The 25,645-nt window shown below is 41.6% G+C and overlaps 1 protein-coding gene across 1 annotated transcript in view; it reads right to left on the reverse strand.

Moving 5' to 3' along the window:
- The window catches only part of LOC118431833 (adhesion G protein-coupled receptor L2-like), a gene marked incomplete in the record, with an annotated part of 40,230 nt that overhangs the window by 979 nt on the left and 13,606 nt on the right, over positions 1-25,645 (reverse strand). The window contains 31 exon segments of the mRNA XM_035843220.1: positions 845-2,227; positions 2,947-3,024; positions 4,181-4,310; positions 4,549-4,677; positions 4,900-4,941; positions 5,238-5,364; positions 5,824-5,918; positions 6,116-6,182; positions 6,474-6,552; positions 6,828-6,981; positions 7,352-7,454; positions 8,855-8,958; positions 9,172-9,289; positions 9,442-9,497; positions 9,660-9,934; positions 10,088-10,199; positions 10,424-10,492; positions 10,887-11,078; positions 11,496-11,590; positions 11,808-11,930; positions 12,278-12,340; positions 12,984-13,094; positions 13,601-13,707; positions 14,012-14,201; positions 14,885-15,180; positions 15,659-15,974; positions 17,007-17,075; positions 17,312-17,356; positions 17,806-18,012; positions 20,727-21,152; positions 24,093-24,392. Coding sequence (XP_035699113.1) covers positions 2,040-2,227; positions 2,947-3,024; positions 4,181-4,310; positions 4,549-4,677; positions 4,900-4,941; positions 5,238-5,364; positions 5,824-5,918; positions 6,116-6,182; positions 6,474-6,552; positions 6,828-6,981; positions 7,352-7,454; positions 8,855-8,958; positions 9,172-9,289; positions 9,442-9,497; positions 9,660-9,934; positions 10,088-10,199; positions 10,424-10,492; positions 10,887-11,078; positions 11,496-11,590; positions 11,808-11,930; positions 12,278-12,340; positions 12,984-13,094; positions 13,601-13,707; positions 14,012-14,201; positions 14,885-15,180; positions 15,659-15,974; positions 17,007-17,075; positions 17,312-17,356; positions 17,806-18,012; positions 20,727-21,152; positions 24,093-24,392 — 4,466 coding nt within the window.

The following is a 25,645-nucleotide window of genomic DNA, read 5'->3' on the forward strand; positions in this document are numbered from 1 at the left end:
TCCAAAGTTAGTACGGATCCGGGTAGTAAAATTCAGTGCTCCCACCAAAACATTACGTGCGGCAACTTGGCTATTTATTACTAAACAGACGCCGAATTCTGGACAGAGGAGCTACCAAGGCCTACCTGCCTTCTTACTCCTATCTACAGAGGAGTTAAGAGCCTCTGCCTGGTTTAGGTAAACCCTGGTAAATAAAAGTTTAAAGCTGCGCGCCAGAAACGCATTTGTTTTCAAAGTTGACAATACGTTGTGATGGCAACAAAACGCGATGTTGTGATGATCAAATCGAGACTTGTCGTTATCGATCTGCATTGTCAAAATGCTATACTAAAGACCAAAAAGAATTAAATTGAATCCACAAAAACGCGCTAGGGTAAGGGTCATCCGAAGGAGGATAATTTAGGATTGACATGCGGTCAATACTACATTTTATGCGGTCTTTGTGACCTTTGGCCTGATTCAGGGACCATCCATTGATAAAGGGAGGGGTGCGCACCACAGGAAAAGTAAGTAAGTGCAGCGCAGAAGAGTAAGTGCAGCGCAGAAGAGTAAGTGGCTCGCGCAGAAGAGTAAGTGGCTCGCGCAGAAAAAAGTAAGTGTCTCACGCAGAAAAAAGTAAGTGCGTTGAGCAGAAAAGTAAGTGTGTTGAGCAGAAAAGTAAGTGTGTTGAGCAGAAAAGTAAGTGTGTTGAGCAGAAAAGTAAGTGTGTTGAGCAGAAAAGTAAGTGTCTTGAGCAGAAAAGTAAGTGTCTTGAGCAGAAAAGTAAGTGTGTTGCACATTGTTGATATCGGCCACGGTACTATTCACACTGCATGCAGAGAGAAGTTGCGTCTCTTGAAGAAACTATATCACTGTAAGAATCTGTCATATTCTATAGTCTCACTCAACAGTGTTTAATATCATACGGATGCATTTTTTTCTTATTGCAGTTGGTAATAACTCTATATAAGAATTGCACAAGTTTGCACAGTTTCACAGTAACCCATGCTACAGTTATACGTACACTAGAGGGAAAACAGAGAATTCTTGAATACTAGTAATCTGAAGCGGTTTCTTGGATTCCTCATGTATCATTTTGTGAAATACCAGACTTGGTTCGGGTATAGTTTATAGTATCATATGTACAGGATTAAGATGAAAATAGTTCAATCTTGTTTTTCCATATCACATCTATAGATAGAGTACTCGAATACATCTACTAACACAATTTGATATATGCATACTATAACAACACATGAGAATAGATAAAGTAAACATTATGATTTGTAAAGATAGGTACTAGTACATGGTATGACATTTATCATACACGCTATTCTACACAACATTGATCATCACATTACAAACATATTTACAGGTATACATCGTTTACGATGGAGCTGTACAAACTATGATAATGCGTCTTAGTAAATGACATCTACAACGTTTGGCAAGCTTATTTATCTTTTTATGTCTTTTTGTCTATTTTTAATGCATTTCTATGTGGCATGAAATTTCACAATGCCTGCACTGTATTTGGTACAACTTACATTACTGATTTCTGTGATTGTGTCGATTTTATACTTGGCATATCATATTTTCACAAATTTTTGACGCTATGGGGTCTACAGCAGATAAATATTGCCCAGGTGCTGGTGTTATATACAAACTCGTAATATATAATATGTAACAATTACTTCTTCAATATGGCACATGATATATATTGTCCACCCTGTTTCAATGTTGAAAATGGAATAGCACACAGAATGTACATGTATTTGTATCCATAAGTATCCCTATAGTCCTACCTCTACATTCGGTACATATTAGCAGTCATGGGATCCGATACTTCAGCATATTTCTGAGTCTTGTGTATTCATATTACAAGTAAAAATATTTCCCGATTAGATGTACATTTTGCATTTTACCCAAAATAATTGGAATGTGTAAAACATAAAATATCACTACCATTTATATAGTAGTATACTATCATAGCTTGGTTTCATTCTGTGTCTTTGGCTGCCATTTATTTGGAAGAAGGATGAATGTTGTGATTACACTGTTTAGATGTCTATCTGGAAGTTAACCGCGCCGTTCCGTACCTCCCCCCTGTACGGACTGGCAGGATGGTTCTTCCCAGGCAGACTGATCATCTCCCAGCTGTGCGAGAACTCCCGGTACCCCGGATGTGGGTAGTACGTGCCCTTTTCATACGGCTTGGACTCTATCGGGGGGAGGACTGCCTGGTGCCCTGAAATGTGTACAGGAAAGAATCATGTTACCCATCGGGCAAGTACTTGGTCACAGTAGAATGGCAGGAGGTGTCTGTACTTTGCATATGGTGTATTGTGATATAGCTTGCTATTTCCAATGTATTGTACTGTCAAGTAAACCCCCACAAACGTTAACAAAACCAATTAAACTGACAAAATGTGAACGCGTCAAGCGGATGGATATGGACTAGAAGTACTTTTTAAAGCGAACGAGAGAGTGCGGCTTTATTATCTAACGAAAAAAGAACGGCAAAAGAACATGCCAGAAATATGAATATACGACCACAAACAAACCATTACTCATCCGCTGTAATGATAAATACAAGCAAGGACATTATATAACGTCCTTGATACAAGCGCTTATTTTTAGTGCTAACGCCACCCTCGAACCAAGGACGCTCGAACAAGTACATCCCCGGCCCGCACACCTCCTCCTTACAACACCCGACCTCCCCTGTCCTTGGTGCTGAACTCGCTATCGGGGCAGTAGTGTTCAGGTGTTCAGGGGTTCCGAACAACCCGCAGTGTCAGTGTCATTTTGAACAAACACGCATGACGACTGTGTATCAACCATGGAAACATATATTCCCACACCTTCCATCCATGCAGAAATATAACCTTAAATTCACTGTATGCCCCTCGTCGCCACCAAAAGCCACAAAATACCCACAAAGACGTGTTCTGTTATTGTACGTACTCGCACTTGAATATGAATCTAGTTCCACTGGGTAACTAGTCTCTCGGCGGCGATACACTCTTCTTAATTTGTACTCGGCTGGGAGTGGGACATGAAGGCAAGAAATAGTGAGTTAGAATACAGGACAGGAACAAGAGAAGCTGATTCAACATGGATGCAAAGACATAGATACATGTATGTGCAGTACAGTAACAAGACAGAATGAATGGATTCAACCTTGGTCAAGATACATTGTTCCTACTTTTAAATGTTAATTCATAAACGTACCAGCTTGTATTTTCCCATTTGTCTACGTATGCATTTTCTATTTGCTTACATATGAACTCAAGTCTATTATTATGATGAAATTATGATGATATTCACAAAATGCTTCGAAATGATAATGATGAACAGCGCAAGTTAAGAACGTACAGGCCTGCTAGATTCAGGCCAAATGAGTTTTAAAATAAATTTTCAACACTGAAACTCCCAACTATAAGTATGAATAGTGAATGTGAAGTATTAAAGAAGGCAGGAAAGAATGACAACGGTTTGATACAGCGGACAGTTATCATTAGTTGGGTTATGCAACAGACAGATATACCTTTCTTCCCACGTTTCTGTTTTGTGCCTTCAACTTCCTCAATGGTTTCTTCTTTACAGATACAGAAGTGGCAGCAGAGGAGAAGAGGAAGTGTGAAGGTGAGAAGAGTGCATTGGAAGAGAGTGCAAGAAAAGTGCAAAACGGTAGCACACCCAACAGTACGCATGTACTCGTAGTTCATTTAACCCGAACAAACATCCCAGTGAAAATTTGGCTCAGTAAGAAGACCAGATTCCAAACTATTGCTTGCTCAGAATCACCGTAATACCCCCCCTCACACTAGGCCAAAATCGATCGGACGATGAGTCTGCGAGCTCTAAAGTACGAGGAGGCATGACCCTGACGGGAAGGGGGGAACTCTGCCATTTCTTCGTCGGCAGCAGGGTCATGCCTTCTCGTAATTTAGAGCTCGCAGATTCGTCGTCCGATCGATTTTCGCCTAATGTGAGGGGGTATAAGGAAGGTGGTACACTATCACCAAAACGTCGGTGGGAATAAAACAACAGTTGTGTAAAATAGTGTCTTAATTCAGTGACGTGATAAATATGATAAAACTATACACGGATACATGACGTCATAAACGACTATCATACAAATCTTGTCAGTGGGCTATCAACACATAGGGTTTGGACTACAAAATGAGTTACTTACCGGGGATGGTTACGTCCATATTTCTGCGTTTGATGCCGTTTGTCATGGCCAGTGGAACCTTATGGTTGTCTAACGTGTTGTTCAGCCGTGTGGAGTTAGTACTGCCGGAGGAGTCCGTCTTCAGCGTGTTCTGTAACAGAGAAATGAAACGAAATATTGAACTCTTGATACTAAAACAGTATGAAGAACTTTTGGTCTTTGTCCAGGAAATAGCATTCCACCACTTCTATGTCACACGTTCTAATAGCAAAACGTGACGTCACAGAAGTGGCGGATTGCTTATTCCTTGACAAAGACCGGACTTGGACAGTCCAATATTTGTGTTCGAAATTACATCTCGACTTAGCATGAGAATGGGGGGCTGTTACCTGATGTAGCCGGTGGGACTGCCCGCTGTGATGTACGAATGTTCCCGAGCCTCTCTCTAAGTACTTCTGTCGGAGGAACTCAGGACAACACGAACACTGGGCGAAACATCGGATCAGCTCGCCCTGGACCTGGAAAGGCACGCTATCATTCAATATCTCAAGAAGATCACCTTCCAAGATTAATAGCCAATTCAGAAAGTATAACATAATTCCGCTGTAACTATCCTATAAAGTTGCCTTTGAAAGACTCAGTATGGGTGGGGAACACGGAATAAGCCATTGGTTGCAAGACATTTCAGAAAATGTTTGACATCGTGTTTACGTTTGCTAAGTGATATTTTCTGTACTTACCTTTTCGTTTAGTAGACAGTGAAATATAAAGATAAACAGGCCCTGCAACAACAAATCAATAACGTTAATAAGACAACCATATGCAATTGCATATAGCTGATAAGAAAAGTAGAGATTTAGAAAAATACGCTCAAAAACTCAACAAGCTGAAAACGTCATACCTTATATAGAATTGTAGTTTTGTCACATTATTATAATTATTACAACTAATAATATTTACAACAGTTACTACTTATAAAACGTTACTGTAAACGTTTTGTGAAATTCAGATTATCAGTTTGTCTACACAACGATGCATTATATTCTTTTATCAAGGATGGTGTTTGTGGATATCTTACCTGTAATGAGTTAGTAATGGCGAAGACGTAGGCGAACACTATGGTCCCCCTGTCCAGGTACAGTACCCCAAACACCCATGTCACACCCAGCAGACACAGTAATGTCAGGGAACCCCGGATCCAAGACCTGCAAATACCGAGTTATGTTAATTACGGAGCATATGCATAAATTGTATCAAATACCGAGTGACGTTAATTATTCCATTACTTTCTAATGAGATACAACAAGAATATAGAAACAGGCATGCTAGTTAACACATGATTATATTACAAGTACTGTAGATTCAATAATTGCAATGTATACCAAAATTACATCCTATAATTGAGAGGTTCCCGCTCACACAATTAACGTTACCTCTCACATATTAACGTTGAATCTCACTTGTTATACTTTTTTCTTAACACTGTAAAAGAAAAAAGGATAACAAGTGAGATGAATACGCCAATAAATGTCAAAGGATTACATGTTGTTATGAGAGTAAAAATAGGGCGGCTGAAATCATATATTTTCTTAAATATGACTTCATAATGACATGATAACACTACAATTAGTATAGTGGGCACTTGCATAATGTCTAGAACTTACTTGAACTTTGTTCCGGTTTTAAAATGCTTCATTTTCTTGCCAGACTTGTGACTGTACACGACTCTCAGTGCTATGATCAGGAACCCGAAATTTATCTGAAAGGGGGAAATGTTTAAAAGGTGCGTCAAACATTCAGAATTTAGGAATTGAGCTTTGTCATTAAGTAAACCATGTAAGTACAACATGTATGATATAGAATGAATAAAAAACGTCAGCAACTTAGCATTTAAACAGTCACCGCACGGTATAGAAGAACATAGGTGATAAACATGGTTTTCAATCGTCGACTTACCAATACGATTAAGAGCGCAGGCCCAACGAAGCTCCATATAAAGAACATTTGGGCATTTAACCAGCAGCTGCAAAAAAATAAAACACGAAACATGAATAACGGATAATGCAAGAACACATAAATTTCATTTACATGTACTATCAATTTTTTAAAAAGAACCGCTGTGATTTTAAAGGTACATAATAGGTACAATAATGTGAAATGAAAAAGTCCTATTTTTACTTGGACCTATACAGCGTTCATGGCGACCTCGACGATACAAAAAAATGTAAGTATACTTTATAATGCGTTTTTCATCAACTAAAATAATATGATTATGCTAATGGGCTGTACAAAAAAAAAATAAAAAGATCAGTACTATCTGTCTGTGACGTATCCGTTCAAATCGTCCGAGTAGTTCACAGCAACCGATACTCCAACCAGCAGTGCTGGAACTCCTGCGCAATAAAAAACACGTCAGTAGTTAGGTCAGTAGTTACTAGCAGATATGCAAATATTTGTTGTGGCAGGTCGTTCCATAAAATGTAACAAACAAGCTTGTGTGTTACGCCAAAGGGTGGTCATACTGGTTATACAGGTACAGGTACGGACACGCCAATATGTCAACAACTGTTTTTGTGATCTTTTTTTTCAAATCCAAAGACCATGCAAGAAGACCATAAGATATACACAAATGTGACCATCTTCAAAGATACAATATGCTATGTCGTACCGTATCCGAACAAATAAAAGTAGACCATTCTTGATCTCTGCGTCTTGAAGACTTTGATGAGTAAGATGTAGAGTTGGACTCCCTCCAGACACATCCATGTGAAAGAGGCCAGGAAAAGGTAGTGGAGAAGTACAGCGATCACTTCACAGGCAACCTGGCGAAAAGATTAGATCGAAAACTTTAAGATAATTCTATATAGGAATAACAATGTTAACGTATAGTACAAGTTTGTTTTTAGTATCAGAATGATTTATTTGAAAAACATTAATAAACAGGCTCTCTCACTTAGTGAATGGCATTTTTCTGAATCAGTGTCGTACCCACAATCCTCATGCTTTGTGGTTTAAGGAACCCATTGCATACTGGGAGATTCAGGGCACTATGGGAAAACAGCATTGTTACCATGACAACATAGGCCTGATCGCACACAGTACGCATGCGTGTTGTCATGGCAATGCTCCTGCTTCACCCTAGGCTACAGTGTGTACTCCCAATCTCTAAGCATGCAATGATTCCAATTTTACCTTATTCTCTGTTCTGTCGACTCCCGCCAAAAACAGCGCTTCAGCCAACAGTAAGCAGATGCACAGGTTGGCGTGGATAACAGTCCGCTGACAACGGACACGTCTGGAAAAAGATGGCGGACATGTGTAACAACAAAGGTACGGATTGTGCCTTGTGTCGCGCCGTTCGATTGGCAAACTCACGACTTTTGAGTGTAAAAGCGATTCAAAGTTTCTGTCAAAAGTTGTATCAAATTTGAGTGTCGTGTTCAAATTACTCGTTGAAACGCAGTTGTAAAGGCAGATTCAGCATCAAGTTGTGTTAGTTTTGTGGCATTTTGTACAGCGCCAATGCGCTCTCCGCTCATTGAAATATAAGATGGTTTGAAAGGTAAACATTGCAGTGATGCCCTTGTGTATTGCAATAGTAATGGCAACAGACATCATAATAGGCATGGAACCAATAATGAAAAAAAAAAACGCGTGACCTACAAGTTTCAACCACAACCACAGGACACGTTTGGTGACATTCACAAATTAAAACGCCAAAGTCACCATGCAGTGGACTATGAGCTAACATTCAAACATTAAAGTGACTAAAACACGACAAGCTACTACTGATATCAGCTCCGACGTCTAACTGTGTCTAAGCCTACATGGCAATGGGCGCGGTGCGGACCTACGGGGTGACTGACGGACAACTGTGCGGGGAAAGCAACGGAAAACACTCAGTACGGACGGCTGCTATCGTCACCTTTCTTTATCTCCCTCCATGAGATAATGGCGCCCTCTGGCGTGCAATTGGCGGAAGACAAACAGTATAGATAAGCATGTACTTTTTTACGAAATGGCAAAGTATCCCTCTTGCATGTTGGGAATTGAACCTTAGGGCGGCAGTGTATGTATGACAGCTAGCTACATTGCGCGTCCTATGTGGAGAACACCAACTTCCATGTAGTGTCTCATCATCTTGTGTTGACAGATATCTGAATGCTACAGCGTGCAGGGCCACCAGCTTTAGTATTGTTATTGGTTTCAAAGGTAAAATCACTCAAACAAACACTATAATATGAATGCTCAAGACCATATTCGTCAAGGCTAATCAGATAGAGCCTACCAAGAGTAGGGTTTGTGCGTACATGGTCGTACATCAGCCTAACTTTCATCTCTGTACCATTGATATCTATCTTCATCATTTAAGTGTGAATATTGAATTAAATGCATGGTAGAATTGGCCATATGTGAAATAGAAGGACTCTTGCAATATGAAAAAACAAACAGCAAGACTTCCAATTCCATCGACTTATTCAGGCAGAGGTAAGTTCTAATATGCCTCAATCCAGTTACGGCGGACATTTTGGATTTCCCGGGGTCGTCCGGGTCATTGCACCAAAACGAGGCTAGTCTGTAACTATCATATTATGCTATAGTATAGGAAGACCATCTTCAGTGGTAGTTTTGTCCCTCTAACTTTCTATGTGAATACAATCCATGTTTCTCAAAGATGAAACATCTCCGCCCTACCTTGATCCGAGAAAGATGCAGATGGCGAAGACGAGGCACACGATGGAGATGATGCAGCCGACCCACGTGATGATGCTCAGGGCGAACCTGTCTGCTTCAGTAAACTGGAAAAAAATTATACAACATTGTCGCCCCTATGAAAAAACTGCAAAACGTTATCCTGACAAAAAATGTGTCATAATGAATGTAAGCCCAGTAATCTACAACATTGTAGCTACATCATCAATGTTTCAATAAATACCGTTCTCTGGTCAAGGATGTTACCACAAGTAGCAGAAAAGTAAATATTGTATGTCATACTGAGCCTATTTACATACCCCTTGTCCTGAGATGTCCATCAGAATAGCAAAGTTGGTGAGATGATCGCACTCACAGATCGTATGAGTGTCATTGCTTTCCTTCGCTTTAATACAACCCTTGCTAGACCAAAAGCCACTGGAAAGTGAAGAAAAATGTGCGTAATAAACCTCTGTTGATTGGGGAGTAATGTTATCAATTGAAGCTTCTTATGATCATACATAACAAATTGTGATGGTGAATCATAGTGTAAAATGAAAAATTTTAAAGTAACGTTGAAGAAATCATACCCATTGGAGAAGTTCCAAAACGAACAAGTCGGATTTCGGACGGATGCGTTTTGAGCCTGAAAATGACGAAAAACAAAGATTTCAGAAAAGACATTAAAAATTTTGGAAATAATTATCTCAGCCAAGCAGTATTTCTATACTCAGCATCAATGTCCTAAAAAAACAACAACACAAATGTCAAGCCCATAGAAAACCCTGATAATTGCAGCTGGCCTTACGTCTGTGTGCTGTAGAACAATTGTCACTTTCTGGTTGTCACCGAGTTGTCCGGGCGTGCTTCCGTTTCCGAGAGATGCTGAGATGACCCGAGAGTTGACTGTCCTATCGGCGTCTTTGGGCTTCAGATACGTGCCGAGGGAGTCGTTATACAGAAGGGCTACGACTTGCTGATTGGTCGCTGGAAGAGACACGCTGTCCGTGACGTCATTCCACTCCGAAGACAGTCCACTCGGGAATCGTCGGGTATCTCCGGTGGCGGGTAGAACTTCCAAGACTGACAACCAGAAAAACATGTTTTAAAACGACTAAATGACCGACACTATGATTTGCATTGTTTGTCAGAACTAAATGATATATACATCTAATACACCTTTCCTGACACTTTTTTATACGTGGATCCTTAGTATAGTTTGAGAAATCGCCATACCTAAATTGTCTTGGACGGAAGAGAAGGATTCGTCCGGCAATGACTTTGCTACCAGGAACCCAGACCCTTCGGCACTGTTGATGACTCCGGTTGCAACCTGGGACCTGTTGTCCTATAGATACAACATAGAATAAGGTAAAAGAACAAGAACGAAGACATGCCGGTAACGAAAGTCCAAGCAATATACCGGCATACCTCATGCACATGTTTGTGAAGATGCCATCATCGATCATGAGCACAAAACATAATGACATCAAGAAGTGCAGCAATTATGTCATTGAAAGACTGGTTGTATGAACTATGAACACATATTTTCTACAGATGATTGGCACTAACCTCTGGAATGTCGTCCCAGGCGCTGCCTATGTCACTCCTCAGCAGCGTACTTCCACAAAGGGTCATCGTCTTTATTAGAAAAATAACGTGATAGATTAGTTTCAAATTCTGTTGGAAATACAGTATTACTCTTGAGCAGAGATATATCTTTGCAGGTAACAATATTTCCTGAAGCAAAACCGTTGAAAAAATAGAAAAATGTCGACTGCATAAACATGGATAGTTGTAATTTTTGGTTGACCACAGACGTATCCTTGTATACGTTTACGTACTGTCATTATTTGGGCACGTTTTTCAAGTCGCGCCCACCGCTGAACAGAGACGGGGGGCGACATAGGTTATCTGGGTTTTGCGACCCTCTGCTGCAGTCACGTGTCTCCTACGTCACGTTCCGTACAGTAATCGGGTCCATTCCGTGAACAAGGCTGAGCTTTCATGCTAAGAATGCTATCTAATCTCCCACCTGTGTGAAGTTGGAGACCGTGCCCTTCCTCTCTTCCTGAGTCATGTTGACGAGCTGCTCCTCCTGCCGCTGCACCAGCACGTTCAGCAGGTCAATACTCTTGATGACGTCACCACCGTACACCTTGCCCTGGTTGATGAGGTTACCCGATACGAGAGCAAGGATGTCTCCTGCCGGACCCCCTGCGTTCAGCTGGCGTATTGAAGAAAACAACACACGGATTGATACTTTGGCGGAGGCATTTTGGCGACGCCTTAGGAACGGAGGCATTTTTTTTACACTATTAGCCTACTGTTGCCCCCCCCCCCCCCCCCCATGTCAGGGATCCCAGCAGCAGTATAATTAGCCTGTGTTTACACAAGCTCTCGCCGGCTGGGCTTAATGACCCCCTCCCCCCTACGGGTGGCGGCAATTGTAGGGCCGGCCGCTAGGGGCTTGATTTTAGTCAGGCTACAGTATAATCAGATACTGTACTACTCCTACTGCTACTACTCCTACTACTACTCCTAGTGCGATAACAAATAGCTTACGTGGATATTTTACTTGCACTAGGGCACGTAATAAGATTACCAAGTCGAACGTCGTCTCAGAAATTTGTGTGACGCTTACCAGATCGTACAGCTCATTCACCCAGGGCGACGTACAGTCACTTAAGTCTGGTTCCCCTTTCCATCTCGGTCCCTCACAGAACCATCGAGCTGTGCCTACAATTTAACATGTTGTAAAACAGGTTTTATTACCTCAATGATAATTGGTTGTCTTGAAATTTTGTTTATTTTTGTTCCGTAAGGAACTTCAACAATTGCTATGTACATCAAAAACAGACAACAGCACCGAAAGCTGAAAGTGCAACAAGCCCACAATTCTGATCGACCTAAAGCATTGTGGGAATCTAGAGCAAAATGTGTAAGTGCAACTTACCCACAGTTCCATTGGGACAAGGCTGAGAGGACCATTCTCCCCTAGAAGCTGCTGGCCACAGGATATTTCTCTTCCGCGTGGCCGGGCATTTGGACTCAGTAGTCATTGTAACGCCAGTTGGTACTGTGTTTTGGACAAAAGAAATAGGAAGAAAAAAGAAATAAGAATTCTTTTTGCTACAGTTGATGTACCGTGTATATTGCTTGCTGCTTCATTAATACACCACTATGTCTTGCACCACATCCACAAAGCACCTGTGGTTATAAAACCTTGTCCAAAACCCGTAACATAGAAAGAGAAAAGAAGAGGTTACTTCCTGATAGAACCACAAACTTCTTACACAGAGAGAGACTAGTAAGGATTCACAGAACTGTCCACAGCCACAACTAAACTAACAGCGTAGACTGCAAACATAACATAAAAGATAAGTTGAAAACATAGGAGAAAGAAGAGGGGGAATCAGCTCTCACGTATAGAAGTAACATCCATAGCGGTAGTAGTATTTTCGGAAGTTGTACTGTTCACCACAACATCTGGAATTTACAAAAAGGTAGGAAATAATCAGGATTCTATTGAACGACTAAACATACCAAAAGACTACCAACTACATGAAATGAAGAGTGTAATGAAGATTGAGCTGTGACATTGTGTGAAATGACAGTTGACAAGGAAAGGGAATCTGGACTATGAAAGAAATGAGTTCACTCCCAAGGGAAAATAGCAACATCTAGCTACAATGAAGGGGGCATAGCAGTAGCATCATGAAATTTGAAGGCACAAGACAATGAGGTTATAGATGCTGAAATGGTCAGTGTAGTGTTCATGAAAAACAACAAAATTTATGCACATGACATGCGCTGTATCATGTAACGAGTTAAGTGTTAACTTCGCCAAATAGTCCTTACTAAAACTCATTCTCCACATGTTGAGGTGTTAGTGAAGTTCACCTCAATTCTTTTTCGTATTTTGAAAATCCTTTGTTACAGGTTTATTTTGGCCAATGAGTTTATTACAGTGCCTGCTTTAACTTGCACCTATCTTTAACACCTCTCATACAACCACTTCTGAAGTCTTCAAATTTTGATTGGAATAAACTTTGAAAATTTACCATCAATAAAGCATTGTTAAGCAGTGTTATTAAAGCAAAACACATGAATATGGAATGGCGTTGCTAACTCGTGATCGGGGGTCCACTCGTGGCGGTTACGGTGGGAGGTAAGTTGGTGTGGAATGTTGCAGGTGACGTCAGCAGCTCAGTCGGCGCAGGCGCATAACCCTCTGGTGGACCTACATACAGTTTAAAACATCGTTAGGACAGTGGGTACATGGGGCATTCATTTCAGCTATATCGTTGATCTTGACGTCTTATTTCTTTGCATGTGGTTAATGTGAAGTCCAGTATCATCCCTTTGAGATACGACTTCATCTGAACTTATTGCACTATCAACAAAATATCCTATATCATAGAATGTATACTGTGTATCTAGATCTTTATATAGTGAAGTTCAGGTTTTCAGAGATATGCTTGTACGAAAATGTACACTTGGAAAGGTAAATAAGCCTGAAATGAACGGGATTCCACTGGCTAGATAGTTGATTAAATTTGCACAGCCAATTCGATGTATCGAATATAGATATTTCTTTTCTAAACGATATACATGTAGTTCAATAAAGAAAATGAGAAAACACCATGTTTTCTTTTTTCTTACCTGGTCGAATTGTCCTGAAAGAATTATGATTAGTTAATAATTTGGCAAGAAGGAATTGGGAGTCACGAAATCGTCTAAACTCACCCGCCACGCATTTCATCCGAACTTCCAGGTACTTATGTGTGCCTGGGCATGGGTCACCGAAAATGGTGTCATCAGCTACCATCGAACACTCAGGTAGGCCGTTACACCTGGAAAATAAGAATGGTCAGTTAAGTATTATATGTATCTGACTTTCTGTGCAGTTCAGCATAGCCTCAATTTATACAGCTTGTACCTTATGAAATGCAACTCAAACAAGTTACTGGGGGTAAAATGTAGTGGTGTCTTTCAGATTTGGTAAAACTAAAAGGTGTCAATGAATCATTTGATTCGTTCCATTTCTTAACATATCATCAACTACCAGCATTGGGTAAAATATAACTCCGCGTCCGAGGCGTCGCCAAAAATAAACGTGGGCGTGATTGGTTGAAAGTTTAGCACAGTTTGCCTCACCTGTTACGAACTATGTGAAGTGTGCCCTGGGCTGAACAGTTGAGGCTGAAGTTATCGCTGACTCCCCCACAGCCCATGCCTGAGCGCCCGTAGCTGGCGTACTCCACGTAGATGAAGGGTCTGGTGAGACTGCCGCAGCTCAGCTTCAGCTCCTGCCCTTCACACGTCACCGTCACTTCCGGTAGTGCGCCTGCGCCAAAACAGCGGCCATGACAGTTTTGATTAGAAATCAACTTGCGCCATTATGTTTCCAAAAACACGACAATGAAAGCGAAAATTACCATGTGCAACGTATTCTGACGGCAAGGAAAAATCTTAACCTAATTCGGCCCCAACAAGTTATTTTAAGTACAAAATGATCAGCACATGGCTGCACTAAAGATATTCTATTGCAGACAGATGTCAGTAGACAAACGTAATCAGCAGCACAAACAAACATTGTTACCAAAGTCTGTTGGTAGTCAACATTGCAAAGGCAACGTACAAAGACAAGAGACTGCTTGGTTAAGACTTTATTAAGACACTAAAAGTTTATTTCTTAGTGGTAAGGCGTGGTCTATTGAAATTGTATGAGAAGACGTTTTCTCATGAAGCTAGATGCATTGCTTGTCAGTCATTGCGTCGTCTTTAAAAGCGTGTGAGTTTTATTCTATGGCAACTGTTCTATCGTCTTGCCGCTAGGTGGGGACAAACACTGTACACTTGTAGCGACGAAGACTCCGCGGTATGTTGCTTCTTACTCGAGCGTAGAGTTGGTCAGTAAGGCAGTAAGTAGCACATTCAGCTGCCGATCCGCGACACAGGTAAGATGCGCACATAGAGCTCCTACGTCTGAAAGCGCTACTTGCGAATATCGCCTTTCTGTCTTCTCACCATCGCAAGCATGTCGTGCTGCCCGAATCTGCCGCTGTTCCAAAGCGTAGTTGTAGATCTGAAGACAGGCGATTCTCCCATGGAACGCTCTCGACTCAAGATCCCCATCTCTGTACCCCAATCTGATTGGTCCGCTGATGTTGAGCTCCGTGTTTCCTATTGGCTCGCTGTCAACGGCCACTCCCTGATGCCACAGCTTGGTCTCCCCGGACGTGACGTCATACGTCACGCCGACATAGTTCCACTTGTTAGGCCTGAGAACGCTGGCCGTCAGGACGGTTGGGTCCAGCGCAAAGCTACAACGATGGGACATACAGCATTAAGGTTTATGCTTCTACTTCCTCCAGCTGTTTTAATATTCTCTTCTTTCGTAACCCACTACAATTCTATAATAGTGATATGTTGGTTGATATGCAAGCACTGAGGTATAACCAAAACGTGTTAAGCGTGTATACGCCAAAGTTACATTCTTTTTTTTTTTTTATTACCAAGCAGATTGGACGATGTGCAAAACTCCTACTGACCATATCATGTTAGCCATTGCCGGGAATACTCAGTTGTTTCTCCTTAATTTAAATGTGTTTTTTTTACAGTTCACTGACCCAAGGGTAACTTTGCGATGACTGATATGTTTGGCATGGCAACGCGATCAACTAGCCTGTAATCCAGTCTTGTTACGACTGCGCTTCGAGTGGTCGCTACCCCTTCAGCCTGGCGACAAGACTGGATTCGAGGCTAGCGATCAACAGCTGCCTGCACCTGGAGGTGACGTACCTCCCGAACAAGCTGTTATTGGCCAGCTGCCAGAGAGTGCACCCTTCACTGCTGACGGGATAGTTCACGACCAGACCGGACTCCCCCATGGGATACACGTGCGCCAGCACCGTGACAGAGGCGTCCAGCACGTCCAGCGCACCGTTGTTGGGGATCTCTACGAACGAGCTGGAGTTTCCCGCGAAGTAGAAAGCGCCTTCGCTGTCGTCCAGGGGCCCTTCCGCGAGCTGGATGCCTGAGGCGTTTCCATGGTTACCGAAACGGCTAGTGTCGTCTGCACCGTGACGCTGGCTTAGCGGCCAGAGTCCTACCAGACCTGATATGATATGATATGATATGACATGATATAGAAGACTAAGGTACAACGTGATAGTGTACACATTTGGTAGTGGCTTTGACTACCTCTTTTTCCCTGTGCTCACTTAAAGTTACAGATTACATTCAGCTGCATTGACTTGTAGAAAGCAGACCTACTATTAGTACTAGCCCAATCTGTAAGCTATACAACAATCATCTTCAAGACACTGTTGGCCGATTCTACCTTGGTATGACTGTAGAACAGATGCATAGCACAGCTTTCACGAATCGGGCAGCAGATTTTAATTGGCTCCAAAAGGACCCCCTTCAACTATTCAGCGGTGCCTTTTTTGCCTTTCAAAGGTATTTGCTGCTTTTCAGCATAGACTAACCCCCTGACGCCCAGTTTGGGATGAAAGTGCCCACTGTCCATGAAATGGCTGGAAGAGGTTTTCTACCTACACCGATACCAAGGTAGCGGTTCTCAAGGTAGTGGTGTCACTGACAGACGGACCGTCTCATGTCGTTAGGAACGTCGTGCAGCAATCCTTTAGAAATATTGACGTATAGACCAAGGCAACTGTCCACTTAACTTTCAAGACTAAGGACAAAGTATTTTGTCACAAATAGCTGACAAAGAACTCCCGACCTTCTCAGGACCATGGATGGAAGTCAGTGGGTAAGCAAAGCCATCTGTCGTTTGGATTCAGTTGGCGAATTTGCCCACTAGCCTTTGAAATTCGTCTTTGCCAGCCGACTACGAATTTGGACAAATCAAACTCGGGAACTGTTCGTCGTAGATGCGATCAGAAGATGCGGATCGAACTGCAGTTAGAGTAGGATGGATTCCAGACAACTCCTAACTTATTCCACCATTGATCACCTTTGGTTTAGTAGTGATCGGAAATGAAGTCGTGGGAGGGTTCTGGATGTGTGAAAATGAACTTTAAGGAAGTAAGGTATTTCACAAAATAGGTACAACAGACTGCATCATTGGCATCTTAAAGAACCGTTGATCATTGATAGCCAAATAAAACAATAAGATTCTAACCTTGTTCTGGTGGCACCTGGCACTTCTCTCCGGAATAACCAGCTGGGCATTTACACTGAAAATCAGCATCTGGCAAAACAAGAAATAGGACTCAGTATGTTTTTTCAGTCCAAATATTTTTGCATTTTCGCAAAAACAAACGGTAAAATATATCCGGTTGTAACGTACATTCCTCTCTTTAAATCTATTATGTTTACATCCATCAAAATACCACACATACATTTCGATATATACATGTATTTCAAGCTCTATTCTTACATTGTTGACCATCGTATGATGCATATGGTAAGATGAAAATATCTTACCTTTATCTGTCCATTCCGGTTCCACCGCCCAAAAGTCTTTTGTTCCTGAAAAACAACATGAATGTTCTGGTTATGCAACTAAACTAAACGAAAGTTATCCAGGCCAAACCCATGGACGCGAAGTACCAGAAATATCAACGTTTTTGCCTAGAAATATCATATCTGGAACTCGTTGCCACCGGTCACCCAGTACTGTAGAGGCATCCTCCTTTAGATAGCTTGAAACGGTACCTACAGATAGATGTGCAGGTTAGGTTATGACAGTGTAACATAACCAGCTGCTGCAGCGCCATGTGCCTGCGATGCTGGTGTATTACGCCGAAGGACTGTTATACTGGCTATTTAAATCTGGATACAGATACAGACACAAAAAAGAAAGACGTATAAGATACCTTGGTAGGTAACATCTACATTGGCATCGGTATAGAGTCTACAGACCATGCCCCTAGTTTATGATACTCTGTAGTTTAGCCTGTTTACAAAAAACGTCTCACCTATCTCACAGATAAAGAAATTCTTATGTTCACATCTGGCGTCGTTCCACAAGAAGTTGTGTTGCCTCCGCAGCTCGATGCAGTTCTCGTTCCGCCTGCCGTTCGGCTCTCCTGTCTTCCAGCCGCCGGCCGTGACGTTACTTCCCGTGGCGTTCCACTTGAATACGCCCTCACTAGACTCGTCTGTTCCACTGGTCCAAAACGAATCTGTGTTTTACAAGGAAGAGTCAAAGATTTGCCCATTAGCTACAGAATGGATGTTTTTTTGGCCACGAAGCCAACTACCGTGGCAAAACCCATAGTGAATAGAAAGAAAAAAACACACAATCGACTTTCGAAAATTCAAATATAAGTACAAATTGTTAATATTCTATCATGTAGAGTCCATTCCAAGACACCATGCGGATGTTTGTGGCCATTGTTTAGAATTGATTTTAAAGTTTTGTAATTATATGTCTAGGACATTTGATACTTCAGAAATATTTGTAACACTGTTTCAACTTTATAAATATTTCCCTGGTCCTGTAAAACTTTGGAAATATTCATGGTGTGGAATTGGATACTTCTAATGGTTTCTAAATAATGATAACAGCATTCTACCATTATTTACCATTTTCTACCATTTTCTACCATTTTTTGTAAATGGTTCAGTGGGCTGGGAAGATAGTAATTCACACATCCTTGCAAAGTATGGTTGGGTGCCATGCAACAATGGCCCACCACGAAGGATCCACCAGTGCCCAGCTGTGAAATCTAACAATATACAGATGAAACAATAGGGCTTACTTTTATGGGGGCAATAAACTAATTTAACCATTTGGCCAGGTTTACCATTTTTTTATATGTTTGTAAATGTGAAATAATCACACAGAGGTTTCACAATAATTCTAAATAAAGATATTTTTGTACAGTAAGTTTCAAAATGTTTCTAAGATATTCAAAGGAATTCAAATATATGAGTACTTTCTCAGTCAATTTTTTTAAAACAATTCAATTATTGTGGCTCAGATATTCTTTTATTCAAAATAATTCAGACTAATTATAAATATCGCCTAAAAACCCTCATGGTGTCTTGGAATGGACTCTAGTATCTTTCATTAAAATGCCCGGCCCCTGTAATAAAAAGAAATGCTTTCTTCCCAAAGCATACAAAATTTGTATAATCAGAATCAATCAATCAATGTATCCCATACTTGAGGCAGCCATGTAAAAGAACGGGACATCCTGATGATTTTAGTACTACTATGTTACAGAATATTGATACCCACACCAAAAGAGTTAATTCAAGTCCCCACATGCAAAACCTTTCAACCCATTTATGCTGTCAATGAGCGATGCAAAAGACAAAGGATGACAGACACAAGCAGATGAGAGACAGAAGGTGGTTCAATTTGAGCGGGTGGCAATCTCGGCAATTATCGCGAGAAACCCAGAGTCTTGCAAGCAATGATCATAAAACATAGCCGCAGGGTAACACCTAGCAGTAAGTTCTTCTTGAACTACTTAGGCACCTTGTCACCATCCGGATTCCTGCAATTGTTTCCTACTCTTCCGGAATCCGGATATCTTTGCGAGGTTCTAAACTATCGACTACGTTATTACCGTTGCCGTTCATTGCCGTTGTGGATAGTGGCATAGTGGTACTTTGATGTTGTGCCCTTCCGTCGGCGCTGCGCCTCCGTCTTCCATTATCAGCATTTTCACGACCGTTGTTTTCCCTATCATTGTTGCCATTGTTGTTTTGCTGGCCATTGTTGCCGTTTCCTCCAGCGTTGTTGGTGCCGTTCCCTCCGTTGTTTCCGTTCCCTCCGTTGTTTCCGTTCCCTCCGTTGTTACCGTTCTCTCCGTTGTTTCCGTTCCCTCCGTTGTTTCCGTTCCCTCCGTTGTTTCCGTTCCCCTCGTTGTTTCTGTTCCCTCCGTTGTTTTCGTTCCCCACGTTGTTTCCGTTCCCTCCGTTGTTTCCGTTCCCTCCGTTGTTTCCGTTTCCTCCGTTGTTTCCGTTTCCTCTGCCATCGTTGTCACCATCAACTCCATTGTCGTCAACGTCAGCATCATTGCCATTATCATCATCATCCTCATAATCGTTGCCATTTCCATCAGCATCGTCAATATTACCACCATCGGCATCACTGCCATTGTCATTAGCATCATCGATATTATCATTGTCATTGTCTCCCTCATTATTGACATTGTCATCGTCATCACCACCAGCATCACTGTCATCAGCAACATCGTCATCGTTGTCATCATCTTCACTATTCCTTTGACTTTCGTCGTCATCAACATTTCCGTTGACATTGTCTTCCTCCTCACCATCGCCGCTGTACCCATCAGTTGTGGGAGGTATTGGGCTACCTCCTGACATGTCAAAGAATAAAACGTATAGTCCCATACATGTTTTTCTAAAGGAATAGCTTATATTAGAAAGGCGTTACTTGCTTTACGTAAGCACAGCTACATTATCGTTGGATGCAAAGCAAACCTTGATGTCCACAAATACGTATGACAACTTTTGTACAAAAATATCATTAAATGGGAATCCTTATTTGCAATTCTTGCTGCCTTTCTATTTTGACATCTTCCTTTTATAACGCCTTCTATATGTCGCATCAAAAGAATTCCTCTGGTGCATAAAGCTTGATTTAACAAGCAGATTGCCCTCTACAGCAAGTCTACAGCCACCTTGCAAAGTACTCATGGTTTGGTACCTGCTGACTGATTACACAGCGCTTTCACATCACAGAACCCAGTTCCGTTGCGCGTTTCTGTTCCATTCAAGTCTGGGTTGACCACGTTTTATTTAGAGGAGGAAAGAAAGAAATACACGTGAGACAGACGGCTTGTTCACACGATGAATACCTCCACCTCCACCAACCCCGCCACCAACCAATGATACGAAACGGCCTCCTACGGCTTCCTACCTCCACCGACATCTCCATCCACTTCACAGACATAACTGAAGCTCCACTGATTACAGTAGGCATCCGCCCATTGGTCCGTCCGGGAGTTCCCTCTGTTTCCCCGCACAATGTGAGAACAGAGCCGGCTCTTGTTGTTCGGTTCTCCCGGCGCCCAGGGCTGGAACCCACCAGCCTCCGTGCCATCACTGAACACCCAACTTCCGTTGACTTTCATCAACCCTAGCCAAAACTGTTCAGTTCTGTCCAAACAGTTCTTGAGAAATACGACTCTCGTATAAGACTCGGCGTCCTTTGGGGCGACCAGGCGACCGCCCTTAGCCTGGCAAACTTCAGAAGCTTGGGACTGAGTCAACTTTTCCAAGGAGGCGGTATACGTTTTATTGTTGTAGAATAGAGTGTTGTTCGTCGGACATTCATCGAATAAGCCTAGAAACAAACGTGTACAATACATACGTCGTCTTTACAACAAGGAATCAGATGCCTTCCTCTTATCAATGGAGAGAAAGAGGCCATGGTCACACACTCAATGGTCAAGTGCATCACCAGTGAGAACATTGTCTATGCTTTAATTTGCTGAAAATGGTCAGCTGAATTTTTATGTATCATTGGCATGTATGTATGATACCGAATGGCATAACGTATCACCATTGACATAAATCACCAAAAAACACATGCAGACAGTATTTCATCAACAGCAAAGCAAGCACAAACACACAAATATAGTGATTCCGGTATGTCTTAACTCTCGAGATTTCACTTTTCTTATAAAATCAAAGGGAATAGTTTCTGTGCAGTACTTCAACCACTTGATCATAAGTTTTTTTCTTCACATGAATGAAAATAAAAACATTTATTCGGAATATTGCAAACAAAATTGCCACGAGGGACGCTCCTCTGATGAGGTGATCTGCAGCTCCAAGCTCTTCCTGACATCCGGTGCTGATATGGGTGAAGATCGTGTCTTCAAGCTAACATATGTCAAGATCCACTGTAACCACATGTCACGGCAAGCCTCTCTGTGCACTCCTTTAGGCACTCTATCTTCTCATTCATTGATTTTGTCATCGACACCTTGTTTCTCTGTGACCCACCGACATCTCTACATACGAGAATTAAAGCCGATATCTCATTTGCTTGTGGAGCCAAAGTGGTGATCTCGCTATGTTCTGCTTGAGCTCTTTAGAGTTAAGATCGTGCCGACAAGTCTTGGAACGGAATATACGTGTAGATTAGGTTCCAGCTTATGGATGATGTTCATTGAACCAGGCTTTGTCCATGTTGATTTGGTTATATGGATGACATTCGCGTATCAATTTTTTTCGGCCAGAAAAAAATGTTTTGAATCATACTGTAAATCGTACAAAACACCTACAAAATGAGCAAATATACGCCGTGGGTTGAAAACAAATCGTAATACGTGTCCTGACGTTATAGAGTATCAACGTTAATTTAAGGCCAAAGGAGAAGATGTCAAAGAAGGAAATGAAACAAATCTATCGTTCGGTATACCATACTCTGTGTGTTAGGTCATCGTTGAACCTTCCCGGCTTATATTTCACAATGAAGCAAACTTTTTTCCAAACTTTTTTTTAAAATTCGCACGCTCGCATCAGTTTTGGGATTCCAAGAGGATGCCATCCATATAATTTAATCAACATGGCCTTAGATGTACATTTTGTACTTCTAACAGTATGTCAGCAAAGTGACAACGAAGTGGACACCATTATTCCTATTAGTAAAACATATTTGCCAGTAGACCAACACTTTGCCCCCTTCCTCCTACATGTATTACGAACACCCCCACCCCTTTTCCTTAAACTATTTGAACCAACAGCCAATAAAAAGCACGTAATTTACTTTTACAACATCCTCGTGCTCATCCCAATATGTATCCCTTCAGCAGAGCCAAAGCTTTTACACTCCATCTATTTCCAATTCAATTTTCCCTCTCTACCAATAAAAGGAACACTTTCTTCACATGTCAGTTTCATCTGAAAACAGGTCAAGACATATTCCTTTTAATGTGCAAAATGCTATTCCTGAGTTGTCGACCATGACGTCTTTCCTGGCAAGTCAAAGTCAATTGAAATGTGAAATGATAACTTTGTAAACTGAAGTCACACTCTTTCCCAACTACATTGATTGCTTCGAAAAGACGAATCACATCTTCTAAACGGCGTCCTTGGTTTTCTGCACATATAGAACACCTGATTACCCACTAAGTGGTGCCTTGCTCCGCACATCCATCTCCAGTGTCGGACAAATAGTAGGCAATTACTCGGCGTGACAGGGCCTCATTCACGGCTTTTATACTTTCTTGTTGTGACTTGTGGGGGTTGTTGGACCTTATTTCCCAGTCATGAACCGAACGCCTTCAGCAGATGTGTCCGTGTGTAGCTAAAATGACTCACACTAAATCCTGTACATGATAGCAATAAGGGATCTGTCAGCACAGTAAATTGGACGCCATTCCTTCCAGAAGGGTGCAACAACCCTGCCAACAACCCACGTTGTCACCGAAAAAGGTCTTTGAACAATCTGTCAAGTGCGCATACGCCATACGCCCGGAGAAAGAACAGGGATGTGGCATTGACCGCCACGACTTGAACTTTTTAGAAACCAGAGACTGCTTTTAAATTCAGACCACACAATTGGTATGACATAGATTTATACGAGTTCAATTTTACCTACAGCACTTTGTACAGGAATTCACAACAAAATATGTAGGTTGCCCATGATGCTTTGCTGTTAGGTTTCCCATGTTGCTTTGCTCTACTTTCCAATATGGCGTACTAAGTTTTCACCTGTTATCGTGCGCACGCAGCCCAGTTGTTATGTGTGTATGGCAACTGTGGCTATGGCTCAACAGTTCACTCATTATAAAATCGAACAGTTTTTTTAATCTGATGAATAAAGATCGTGAAAAGGTAAATAACAGAAAAAGGCAATGAACTTGAGAGTGTGTTAAGGTGGACAATTACTTTGGACTGGAGGTTTTCTGTTGGTTAAGATGTTGTTTTCTGCTTTGAAGAAAGTTATACATTAACCATCAGTGCTTTTCTACAGGCCGTAAACATCAACTTTCATAATTTCCCCGGTGCCATGATATCGTCACATAAAGACCATTGGTAAAGAGACCTTTTCAATATTAAATGAACACCTAAATATCTGAAGCATATTCCTGAGGATTACTGATGCTGCATTGGTACATCTCTTTAAAAAACTTTAAATTCATTATTTTCTCATGTGGTGGTATTATGGTACTCCCCAAGTTGATGATACGTGCAAATGGGAATAATGAGAAACAAAAGCGCCATACTAACATCACTTCAACTTTTGACCAGTAAAATAGGGTAGAAAACTCACCACTGTACAAGCCATTGACCGTCAGCGCTCGGAGGAAGTCGTGTTCTTCCTCCGTTTCTATGGAAACCAACTCTGAGGACTCCCCTCGACAAGTTTGCCTCGCCTCCTCCCAGCTCTTCCTGTCGTTGATGTGAAACTTGTAGCAGGACCCTCCCTGCCTGATCCAGCCCTCCGGACAGTTCAGACGGACCGGTAGCGAGTTGGGATGGCTGGAGGATGGAGTCACTGGTACGCATGTGCCGTTGTTCGAACATGGCGACCCGGCGCAAGACCCGGATGTAAAGGTTGGCAAAAGGCTCACTGCAAGAAAAAAACAATAGGAATTTTGTTTAAAAACTACAATGACATATCTGTAATCATAGATCTTTGAGAGAATATCTATTTTTTTCATAAGTGAGAATATGTACAGCGTCCAAACCTTTGACTAAGTATAACTGCAACAATGCATTTTAGTATAAATGAAACATTGCAATTTTAGGTAACTTAACTACTTTCTGATACGTACATGGAAGTGATTACAAAGACAAATAAAGTTGTTTTGTCTTAAAGACGAGAGTACTTAGACGCCGAGAAGTGCGTGCGGTTGCGGAACATCTGTGTGTCTTCCATACGTCTATAAGTAAAAGGAGCCCCTTATACACTCTTCTACGCTCAAGCCGCGACGTGCCCAGTCTCTCAAGGGATCCTACTCAACGTACTCGTAAAGCGCCTGGCAGACCCCCACAGCCTTTCAACAGTAAATTGAATCTACCCGTTGAAAAGTTCAATCCTGATTGTGGGCACCGATACCTGATGAGGCTGATAGTACTAAGGTCAACAGTTACTCCATCTATTCTGCAAGATGTGGGTGAAGGACGAATGAGGACGAACACTTTGTCATTAGCATGCAACTGCTTGCACTGCATGTCAAAATGATATCTATAGGTTTTTATTGACTCATCAAAAGGTCTGCTACGGCTATATATGTGAACAAAGAAGTATCAATGTATCAAACATGTTGCGTTTGGAGTATCATTTGCACCATTGGTTCCAAGGTGTAAACATTAAGGTGTTACTTTTATGTCCTTAGTGCAATCAAGATATCTTACAAGGCGCACACAAGGATAGATAAAACAGATGGTTGAGCATTTTTAAACAAATTTCATTGAGGATTCTCATTTTAGAGATTCAAAGTCAGAAATCTCGACATTTCATGTTTGTCCTAAAGTATTCGTTATAGGTTTTGCTCCTTCTGGATGGAAAATGCTCAAATTATTGGCATCGATTCAAATCGTAGAAGCCTCGTTCACATCTCGAGTTATATCAACACGTCGTTCTGAATGTTTACCTCAACAAGCACATGGCGAAAGGCGAAAAGTTATGCACGGGACAACTTCAATGTTTCCTGTCAAAAAGAAGTCAAATGTGTAGACAAGTTGCTGTCTGGAGAGTGGGCGCTATTTTTGTGCAATGATTATATACCACTCATTAGGTACGAGGTATTCAGTGAAGAATTTAATGAAGTGAATGGTCTATTTACGCCTGGATATTTTCCCTACCTCTGAATAAAAATT

This window comes from Branchiostoma floridae, chromosome 15 (assembly GCF_000003815.2).
Source record: "Branchiostoma floridae strain S238N-H82 chromosome 15, Bfl_VNyyK, whole genome shotgun sequence".
Lineage (NCBI taxonomy): Eukaryota > Metazoa > Chordata > Leptocardii > Amphioxiformes > Branchiostomatidae > Branchiostoma > Branchiostoma floridae.